This window comes from Mya arenaria, chromosome 3, assembly GCF_026914265.1.
Source record: "Mya arenaria isolate MELC-2E11 chromosome 3, ASM2691426v1".
NCBI classification, from domain to species: Eukaryota; Metazoa; Mollusca; class Bivalvia; order Myida; family Myidae; genus Mya; species Mya arenaria.
The window spans coordinates 74218811-74230517 of NC_069124.1; the positions used below are offsets into that span (position 1 = coordinate 74218811).

At 37.1% G+C, this 11707-nt stretch overlaps 1 protein-coding gene across 2 annotated transcripts; it reads left to right on the plus strand.

Annotated features, from left to right (window-relative positions):
* Positions 1 to 767: 767 nt before the first annotated feature.
* Positions 768 to 11193, plus strand: LOC128226820 (long-chain fatty acid transport protein 6-like). Of its 2 annotated transcripts, XM_052936888.1 has the most exons (13): positions 768 to 874; positions 2398 to 2710; positions 3156 to 3276; positions 3628 to 3738; positions 5398 to 5613; positions 5753 to 5911; positions 6120 to 6244; positions 6602 to 6793; positions 7391 to 7484; positions 7694 to 7787; positions 8121 to 8225; positions 9728 to 9825; positions 10625 to 11193. In XM_052936888.1, exons 2-13 carry the CDS (start codon positions 2414 to 2416, stop codon positions 10948 to 10950), a joined length of 1938 nt encoding a protein of 645 aa, XP_052792848.1. In that variant the 5' UTR covers positions 768 to 874; positions 2398 to 2413; the 3' UTR covers positions 10951 to 11193. The 2 variants fall into 2 exon arrangements, with proteins under 2 accessions (XP_052792848.1, XP_052792849.1); XM_052936889.1 differs by lacking the exons at positions 768 to 874; positions 2398 to 2710 and having other exon boundaries at positions 3160 to 3323.
* The last annotated feature ends 514 nt before the right edge of the window (positions 11194 to 11707 follow it).

Below are 11707 nucleotides of genomic sequence, written 5' to 3' on the forward strand. Positions count from 1 at the left end.
TGAGAAAAGCTTCGATATGATTGGATTGAGTCATTTTTCCCCAATATATTCTACATGACTCTTAACAAAATTAAATAATCAGTATCTTCTCATGACCCGAAACATTGCTGTCTTGAGTGTATTATATTACTTCTAACAATTGTTAGATTAAATCGGCCTCTTGGACTCGTACATACATAAATTAGTAAAAAAAAGCAATTTTCCTAGATTCCAATAATTCACTGTTTAAAACATTATTGTGTTATGTATAAAAAAACCCGGTGGCTAAATTTAATGATTCCAGACTAAATAACAAAAATATAAACCGATGTAGTACTATCTGCAAAAAAGCCAATCTTAACTTAAAAGCTGCACTCTCACAGAATGAGCGTTTTGACAACTTTTTTTGGGGTCTTCGAACTAGCCATTTTTTTGTGAAAATACATGGAAACCAGTTATATAAGACTGCCGACAAAAATTAGATCGCAGATTTTTACATTTAAGTTCGAAATTTGCTTTTTTATGCATTTAAACCGTTAGTAATGACGGTTTAAGCCATAAAACATTAATTTTCGAACGGAAATATGAACATCTGCGATCTGATCTTTTGTCAGCAGTCTTATATCATTGGTTTGCAGATATTTACGCAAAAATCTTCTCTTTCCAAGTCAAAAGAAATAAAAATAAAAATAAAAATGGTATTTCTGTGAGAGTGCAGCTTCAAGTCTCCATTTACAGTTATGCACGGCCTCAAACACCTAGCTTCATTGCAATCTGTATAGTGACCTGACGCACTGTGCAAAGCGTGCTGTTTACATAAAGTATGTAGCTTGTTCGACAAGTTTTAAAATATGTATGTCAAGGTTACAAGAATCAACAACATCGGAATATAAAGGTACACATTATGCATTATTTTTAAGTTGTATTTCAATAAAAACTAATTAGTTAGCGGGTTAAAGTAATTAATTATACATCGTGACCCGAAGAGCACAAATTCAGTACATGAACACATGTATATATACACATAATCATCGGGCTTGCAAACGCATACAAGTACAGTGTATGTGTACATGCACGCCAGTATTGTACTGTCAGTATACTGTATGTTACAGTAATGTTCATTTGACTTCCTGAGGTTCGTTTGTTTATGCGAATGAAATAATATGTATGTACAATAAATGAGATGTTTTGACGTTTTATAAATCCTGAACCTAACTTCAGATATAAACTTTTTATCAAAACCAATTATCTCAGTCGTAAGTCATGTCATCAACGTCAGAAACGACGCGCAAGAACATCGTTGTAAATCTTAGTAAAAATGGCTTTTATTTATGTATTTATGCATTACATGTACACCGTATAAAATAATGGATGAAAGTATAACATATACAATGAAAGTCACTCTGTCGGTGAATGTACGGAACCTTTTGATCACATATAATTTTAAAATATTTTGCCGCAGAAAATGACGTTATATTATTTTGTTACTGATCAGCAAGCCGCATAAAATTCAACGTTGTACGGAAATAAATGAGGTTTAACGACGTCGCTACTGGTGGAATACCTGAAGGTTATCCATTCAACATTCAGATAATAAGATGTTTTAGGGCAGTGTATATATTTATGATCGACATAATTTCTATATTTAGTTTATTGATTTACTATTATATTAGTATTGGATGGATTTTATTTTTGAATAGCACCATTACAACGTTAATAGTATGATATGATATATTAAAGTGAGGTAATATAACACACTTTTACTGCGATTGTATAGCAATTTTATTTATTTGTTTTTAAATAAAATTATGCCTATATTAAAGGAACTGTGTCACAGATTGGCACCAAAAAAAGTTTTTTTCTGTAACGAATCTCAGGACAATTATTTAATAGAATGTGTTACGCTTTGATATCATAATTGTAAAAAAGTAGCAAAATGTAAAAAAAAATTGTGTCGGAGATCGGGTTTGAACTCACCGCGCTTCAAAGGCTTATTCTAATCGGGTGACATAATTAAGCTAAACACCTACCTCGGTAATATCACGTGATAACACCGACTAGCCAATCACGCATAAGGAATGAATTATACCTGGTAGACATACCCAGTAATCTTTTTTAATGGAAAAATACGAAATAACTGCTAAACTTAAATAAATTGTAAACAATGTGGTACTTCAGTTAGTAAGTTTCAATGCATTGTACACATCGATACCAATTAAGTTTATGTCAGTTTTCGACAATTTTCTCTTTTTTTCGCTATTTTATCATACGTGAGACAGCCCCTTTAAAAAGCTATCGGCGAAGAAGATTATTTAAGGTTTTTTGTACGGATGATGGATGGCTTACGTTAAGTGAAGAATATTTATATAGTACATTATTACAGAAGAATGTGTTTACATTTCATCACTTGCTGTATAGGTATGAGAAGTAGCCCATGAGAGCTGGCCTCCCGTCGTTAATCTACAACACACGGGAACTCAAAATGGACACGGCGTTGGCGATAGGGGGGAGTCTGTTGGCGACCGCAGGCGCCGGGTACCTGCTAGTGAAAACGCTATGCCCCTGGCTTCTGGTGGACATCGAGTATATCCAAAAGGTTCTTCCGGGCGCCAAGCGCCTCGAACGCTGGAACAAAGAAGGCGTCCATGCCATTGATATTTTTGAGCAATGCGTCAAAAAGCATCCAGATAAATATATTTTGTTGTTTGAGGATCAGAAATACACATACAAGGTAGGACGACACTGCTTTGTCAGAGTGTCTTATCACTTTGAAAACCGTTAAACTAGAATGTTAACGCATAAAACGCATACATCTGTGGCAAGGGTTTCAAAATTGCTAAAGTTAGCTAGGGCACGGACAATGTTTTGAAGTCTAGTCAAACTGTAAAGCAAGTCGCGAATGTGTTCACTTTGTTATATTGTGAATCAAATAAATAATACTTAAATGTTTTATTGCAGTCAACAAGTATCACTATGATTGGGTCGCCCTTGAAACACATGTATTATTTAGGCCTAATGATATAATCAAGTCCTGTTTAGAGGTCAAACTATCGTATTTCAAATTAAACCCTCTCAATAATGACCAGACTTGATCTGAACCAGCGGATCATGGATAGAATTAAGCATACATTTCTCTTTACTCCCAACCATGTACACAGCGTTTATTTTGATTCCAGGAAATGGACTCCCACGCAAATCGAATAGCGAACCTGTCGCGGCAGCAGTTGGGGCTGGAAACAGGGGACACTGTCATTCTGCTTCAACACAACTGTCCGGAGTTCCTGTTTGTGGTCCTGGGTAGGGACATATATTAGTAGCACACGAGGAAAACAACTCAAACATCGGTTCGCAATGAAATTATTTTAGCAATGTTTTGTTTGTGTTTGAATGTCCGTCAGTATTACATTTTCGATTAATTAAGCTGCCGAGAAATTGGGACTATTATCTCACGTTTTTTGGCATTGATTTCTATTACAAGTAACACGTGAGTATGTCGAGTTCTAAGGCATATTCAATTGAAACTCTGTGCTTTTAATATCACCAGCTGACTAAATGTATATAATGAATTCATTGTTATCTAAATGCACTTAGACATTTAGGTGCATCAGTTTTTTTTATGAAGGTTGTGTTTATTTGTTCATCTTTAAGGACTTATGAAGCAAGGGGTGGCTGTAACCCTTGTAAACACGAGCCTGAGGGGGCGTGCCCTGCTTCACTGTATCAATGTCACACCCTCCAAGATACTCATCGTCGGGTCGGGTATGTATAATTGCTAAAAACGTATGTCTTTAACAATACACGGGAATCTACCAGGGCAAGCAATTGATATATAATGCGGGTTAAAAGTCAAGTGGTAAAGATGTCCGCCGTTGTCGGTTTGATCCTCACCCTGAGGTGAACTGGCTCATGGCCTCTCAATTAAGACATCAATACTGGTACCAAGTTGACGGACTCTATCGCGATTCAATAACGGTTAGCTACTCGGACACAGCTGTATAGAAGCATACTTTCTAACCAGGTTTTCACATAGTGAATTCTTCTTATTATTAGAATGACGAACGTCGTTGTTCAGGCGGAAGCCGGGCGGCTGGGCGGTCGGGCGGCGTCAAACTCACCTATGAAACTGAATAACTTTAGTTAGGGTAGACATATCTTGACCCAACTTGGTATAAAGGAAAAGTTTATGGAGACCTTTCATAAGATTGCGTCTGGGGTCTCTAGGGTCAAGGTCAAGGTCACTGTTACTAAAATAGAAAAACGGTTGAAACTGAATAACTTTAGTTAGGGTTGACATATCTTGACCCGACTTGGTTTAAAGGAACGGTTTATGGAGACCGTTCATTGGATTGTGTTTGGAGTCCCTAGGGTCAAGGTCAAGGTCACTGTTGCTAAAAATAGAAAAAAGGTTGAAACTGAATAACTTTAGTTAGGGTTGACATATCTTGACCCAACTTAGTATTAAGGAAAAGTTTATGGAGACCTTTCATGGTATTGCGTTTGGGGTCCCTAGGGTCAAGGTCACTGTTACTAAAATTAGAAAAATGGTTGAAACTGAATTATTTTAGTTAGGGTTGACATATCTTGACCCGACGTGGTATAAAGGAAGTGTTAATGGAGACCTTTCATGGGATTGTGTTTGGGGTCCCTAGGGTCAAGGTCACTGTTGCTAAAAATAGAAAAACGGTTGGAACTAAATAACTTTAGTTAGGATTTACATATCTTGACCCAACTTGGTATAAAGGAAGTGTTTATGGAGACCTTTCATGGGATTGCGTTTGGGGTCCCTAGGGTCAAGGCCGATTTCACTGTTACTTCAAATAGAAAAACGGTTGAAACTGAATAACTTTAGTAAGGGTTGGCATGTCTTAACCCAACTTGGTATAAAGGAAGAGTTTATGTGGACCTTTCATGTGATTGCGTTTGGGGTCCCTAAAGTCAAGTTCAAGGTCACTGTTACTTAAAATAGAAAAACAGTTGAAACTGAATATCTTTAGTCAGGGTTGACATATCTTGAACAAACTTGGTATAAAAGAAGAGTTTATGGAGACCTTTCATGGGATTGCGTTTGGGGTCCCTAGGGTCAAGATCACTGTTACATAAAATTGGAAAAACATACACAGGCTGAAGTTCTTCTGTCAATCATTGAAAACCTGGTTTCGTCGCATTGCCGCGTGTCTTGTCTATCAAGTATATACATAGCAAGAAGGTATTCTAGGTCTTTTCACCGATTGCCCAATAAACCTGAATTTTCAAAGTAATTAATCAAACTTAATGAGAACAAACATGAGCTTGAACAGCATTTATGCAAAACCGCTTTTCTGTTATTACATTATTGTCAATGTGTTTTTTTAAATTGATTTTGTCAATATCAAAAACGTTTTGAATTGTTTGAAGTTTCTAACTTATATACCATATAAGATCCATCTTTGTTGGACTCCGTTGTCGAAATTGTTGAGGACTTGCCGAAAATAATGGTCTACGTGCACGGGATGGCGGATGCCGCGCTACCCGCCGACTTCAAATCGCTGGATTCTCAACTAGAGGCGGCAAGTACAGCCCCGGTCCCACCCAGCGTTAGGGCGAGCATTGGACCGAACCACCCGTCGGTCTACATTTTCACCTCGGGAACCACTGGTAGGTATGTGTTTATCTTTAAAAGCATGTTTGTTTTTACGGAGCACAATAAATATAATTGCATTATTACTGAAGTGCTGTCAATGAAAATATATATTCATTTTCGTTTAAATATTTATCAAATTTATATATGTTTCAGGCTTACCAAAGGCAGCTGTCGTGCCTTCTAAAAGACTTTTAATCTCCAGCATACTGTCGAAGGCAGTAGGGGTTTGCTCTGATGACGTCATTTACGTTACAATGCCGTTGTTCCATTCTAGCGCGCTCATAGTCGGTTTCTTCCAATGTATGTGGGCAGGTATTGCACACTTTGTACAGTTGCAACAGAACTTTATTAGATGCTATGTAATCGACTACCGTGTATATTTATTATTCGTCAACATAATTTTCATTTTCAATATCTATTTAGCCAACCCGTGAGACAAATGTTACCAAATACAGAATGTTGAAACTTTTCCACAAATCGGACAGTTCTGACATCATGAAGTATTCTGTCTACTCTGTAGGAGCGACGTGTGTTCTCCGCAAGCGGTTTTCTCGGTCCCAATTCTTCCCGGACTGTCGGCGGTACGGGGTCACTGTCATCATATACATAGGCGAGATGTGCAGGTACCTTCTAACAAATGACAAGGTGAGAAAAATGTGCGACGACGGCGTGCAACAACTATATATACATTGTAGTCAAGATATTAAAATGAAACTTAGTATTCATGTTATGCAAGACCAATAACTTTGGCTTGAATAATAAGTAAACAACACACCTTTTGAAAAAAAAAACATTAGCAGAACATCAACAGACGAGCGTTGACGTTCGTTCCGCGGCGATATTTTGATGTTGATAACTTCGTTGTCAATTACTTTACTTTTCAGACTTCAATCATGCTATAGCCTCCGTGGTGCAGGCAAGTTGTGATTTTTGTTTTGCCGCAAATAACTTAAGAAACTTTGTTCCTACCGCAGTATAAGAATATGTTTTATGTTGTGATAGAGCGCAGACGATACAAACCACAAAGTGCGTGTTGCCATTGGAAACGGTCTTCGTCAGGACATCTTCTCGGAGTTCCGTACGCGTTTTAAAATCAAGCACATAGCCGAGATCTACGGGCCCACAGAGGGAAATGTCGGCTACCTTAATGTGCTTAACAAGGATGGCAGCATCGGTCGCGCATCGCCCCTTCTGGTATGATAACTACATTGTATTTAATATTTAAATGGCAATTTAATGTTGTAAGTTGGTTTTAACCATTTTTTTCATAGTATCACTACAAGGTTATAGGATAATGTTGAATGGCATCAAACTCCTATAGATGCAAATAAATAACTTATGTGAGAGTTGACATTTGGTGGCCAAGCTTGGTATACAGTTCATGGGTTTGCATTTTGGGGTCAAGGTCAAGGTCAAGGTCACTGTAACTAAAATTAGAAAAAAACGGTTGAAACTGAATGACTAGATACGGTTGACATATTGTGATCAAAGAGTTTATGTAGAACTCTCACGGGATTGCATTTTGGACTAGAGTCAAGGTCAAGGTCAATGTTGCTAAAATTAAAACAAAACCTTTGAAACTGAAAATCTTGAGTTATCTTATTTCATGCTGTGTAGGAAGCTTTCATGAGATTGCGTTTGGGGCACCTTGTTCTTATATAGATAAAAATTATCGTTGGCTCATTTACTGTAGTTATTATTACTTCATGTTTCGGGGAGATTTGTAAAATATGATTAAAATTGAATCATGATTACAATTATACATGTACATGCTTGTTTGTTCTCCTCTAGACGAAACTGTTTCCGGTCAGCTTCTGCAAGTGGGACGTAGAGAACGAGTGTTTGGTGCGAAATTCCCATGGTCTGTGCGTCCCCGCAGACATAGGTAAGCGATGACTGTCTACTGATATTCACTGTATTATTTTTGTTTATTTAAGTTCACCAATAGGTCTGGTTAATGGAAATAACCTTTAACAATTGAAAGAAATAAGGAGTAGAAATGCAAATAACATGAATTTCTGATAATCTGAATGGCATGTTCATGTATTGAATGTTATTTTAAATCAATGTTTTCTATGACACTACGTGTTGTAGACGAGCCGGGCCTATGTCTGGGGAAGATCACCCCGAAGAGCGAGTTTGACGGGTACCAGGGAAGAAAGGAACTCACAGAGAGCAAAATCGTCAGGTCTCGCACATAACTTCCATTTGTAAACATACTCGTGCATAGACGGATTATCGAAATTAATTAACTTTAAGAATCTTCGTAGATGGTGACATCATTATGGAATGTTAACGAAGGTTGTTGAAACGAGCGTTTTATACCCAAATCCTCAGGTATCGCACAGTTCTTCGAAATTTCGAAAGTTCGTAACAATAAAACTGTTAAAATTAGTTGGGATACATGTGTCTTACAGCACGGTGTACATAAACTTTCTTGTACACATTTTCGAAATTAACTTAATGATGATCCGAACTTAAGATGTAAAGAATGATCATTTTGATTTCTATTTTATTCCAGGGACGTTCTGGTAAAGGGCGACTCGTACTTTAACACGGGTGACCTTATGAGGCGGGACCGACTCTACTTCTTGTACTTCTGTGACAGGATAGGAGACACATACAGGTGGAGCATGTCCCTTCCTGAATAATTCACACTAGACTTTGATTATGGCGTCATTCAAAGGCATTGCGTCGGGCAGTGCTTTCTTTAACTTACTATGTTTTGAAGATAAAGCCGGAATAGCCTTGGTGTCGTCCTCGGCTGTTTTGTTAAATAACTTTTCGAATGAAAACAACAACAATAACAACAACATTGAGACGATGTGCAGTGACCTTGACCCAACAACTTAACAAACGAGCGTTGTCGTTCGCATCGCGGCGCTTTTGATATTTAAAATCATACAATTGCAGAGATACTTAAACAACACTTAAATAATAAAAGTTTTTTCTTACAAAATGACAAAGGTAGCCTTTACCGATACAAACTGAACATTTGATTGTGTTTATAGAAATGCTGCGTGCAACGAATGAAGATGATATAATGGGCTAGGGTGCTTTTAGTATGATTAATAAGTGTATGCATTTATTTGTCGACCAATCAGAGATGGATACTTTTCAAAGGTTTGCCTGTTTATATTCTATAGGACGCTTGGCTACTGGCTATAATTTGTGGAATGTATTGTTTGACGGAGTTCTCTAGTTTATGATGTTTAACTCCGTGTAATTGATTTTTTCCCGAAGATTTTGTGAGATTGGGGCCTCTGCCGAGGTGATTTAGTAGCTACTGAACTATAGCGAGGATTACATTAACCGCTAATGAAAAGATTAGCTTGAATGTCTTTTCGACGTCATTGGCATAGGAACTTGAATAAAACTCGATTTACAATAACTCGTATTAAACTGCATCCACTTAAAGCTGCACTCTCACAGATTGACCAATTTAACAACTTTTTTATTTTTTGTCTTGGAAAGAGCAAATTTTTGCGTAAATATCTGCAAACCAATGATATAACATTGCTGACAAAAAATCAGATCGTAGATTTCATATTTACGTTCGCAAAGTAATGTTTTATGGCTTAAACGGTTACTAACGGTTTAAGAAAAACGCAAAAAAAATCGATTTTTAAACTTAAATATAAAAATCTGCGATCTGATTTTTTTGTCGGCAGTTTTATATGACTGGTTTCCATGGATTTTCGCAAAAATTGGCTCGTTCCAAGATAAAAAAAATAAAACAGTTGTCAAAACGTTCAATCTGTGAGAGTGCAGCTTTAACATGACATATTTATAACGTTCTACAGCCTAGTTCGTGTCGCGCCTTCATTTTAGGTTTAAACTTAAATATAAAAATCTGCGATCTGATTTTTTTGTCAGCAGTTTTATATGACTGGTTTCCATGGTTTTTCGCAAAAATTGGCTCGTTCCAAGATAAAAAATAAAAAAGTTGTCAAAACGTTCAATCTGTGAGAGTGCAGCTTTAACATGACATATTTATAACGTTCTACAGTCAAACGAAGGCCTAGTTCGTGTCGCGCCTTCATTTTAGGTTTTTCTTGGGTGTGTAGATCGTTAAATGTACACACTAGTATATACATAATACCAACTATACCGTGTCTCCATATTCAGGTGGAAGGGAGAGAATGTATCCACGACGGAGGTGAGCAACTTCCTGAGCCTGCTCGATTTTGTCACGGACGCCTGTGTTTACGGAGTACACATCCCGGGTAAGATATAAAAGTCAGTCGGATCACGCGCGGCTTTTTAGCTCACCTGAGTTCAGAGTCCTCAACGTGAGCTATTGTGATGGGTTGATTCTCTGTTATCAAAATTTTCCTTAAACAACTCCTCCTCCTCCTCCTCCTCCTCCTAAACCAATGAGGTAATGTTTATACGGTAAATCCTCTCCTTCTCCTCAGAATGCGCTGGTCTGATTTTAAAATAATTTCACAGAAATGTTCCTTAGGTGACACTGTATCAAATTCCTTCACCCCATGTTGATTCGTTAAAAAAACATTGCCACCAGAGGCGTGGCTACTTTGCACTAATTGTCTATCAGGAAAACTTCTCTACATAATTTATAGTCCCGAGATCAAAATAATTTAACAGAAATGTTTTAAGGTGACCCACTGTCAGATTCCTTTAGCTCATGGTGATTTATAAAATGACATGGTTTCCATGGAAATTATGATGGATATACGAATACAGTGGGAATGATAATTTTCCTGTCGTGAGCATTAATAGACGTTTTTTTTCGCGATTTAATTATTAGATAAAAGATTGGTGTACATTTATTTATATCTAAGACTTTACAATGTTATACTTGTGGTGAAATGTATTTTCATCTAATTTCTTAACTTATGTTCATACTGAACATCAACCTCTTATTGTTTGTGAGTAGACAGAAATATTTTTCCTCGACGAGAAACTTATGACTTGATTTCTATCAAATGGAATTGTGAATAATACTCATGCAAATCCACTTCATGTTTAATTTGATCCCCGAATATGTACATAATTCCCCAGGTTACGAGGGCCGTGCGGGTATGGCGACCCTGGCGTTAAACCGACCCTGGTCTGCTGACACGGAAGCCGAGTCCCTGCAGGCCATCCTGGAACATTGCGAAAGGACACTTCCGGGGTACGCCAAGCCGCTCTTCCTGCGGGTAGCTCGGGACGACCTTGAAATGACCCAGACCGTGAAACAGACGAAAATAACACTCAAGAAGCAAGCTTATGACCCGGGTGTCATTGACGATCCTCTTTTTTACCTCGATAAACTTCAGAAGTCTTATCTTCCACTCACAAAAGTTGTGTATGCAGATATCTCAGGAGAGAAAATACCATTTTAAGTACATAGATGACATATATGTATAACTGTGATATTTGAAGTGCCTATATAACCATTGACAAAAGCATTTTTAAACGTATTTTACCAAGAACGAGCCTAATGAGTATATGATTTTCTATCTGGTTGTGTTAAAGAATTCAGCTCATAGCATCAAATCAAAGTCGGTGTTTAAATGTGTGGAAATGTTGTTGCGAAATGCACATTAGTAAATCATATTAATTTGGAAATATAATGTATAAAAATGTGCGTTTCTTTTCCTTCAAGTTGAGATTTTGAAGACTTCTGTAACTATCACCATGGTGCTTAAAATGGTAAAAAACCCATCTCGTCATTTAGCTTGACAACTAGTCATAAAAACGATGGCTTCGTTCCAATGTGATTCTCATTTCATTCTGAAATTGGTTTATGATTTATTAAATTCTATGGATTGCTTAGTTAAGGCCCATAACTTTGTTGATACTAAATATCAGAAACCCCCCATTAAGGATTCCGTTTTACTCGAATTCATTCGGAACTCCTCAGCCATTTTTATCGAAAACAACCTCGGATGTATGCCGGTACATCGGTTGAAGTAGTTCTTAAAATTTTGAATATATATCATTAGTGAAATGTAGTGTTTTAGAGTTGTATATATTGATCTATGTTTAAATTGATTGCTAGTGAAGTATATTATTGCAAACATAATTAAGATTCCTTAGAGTTAAGTCATAAAGTTTAACTGCTAAATAAAATTACTACGTGATCTACTTGCAGCGGAT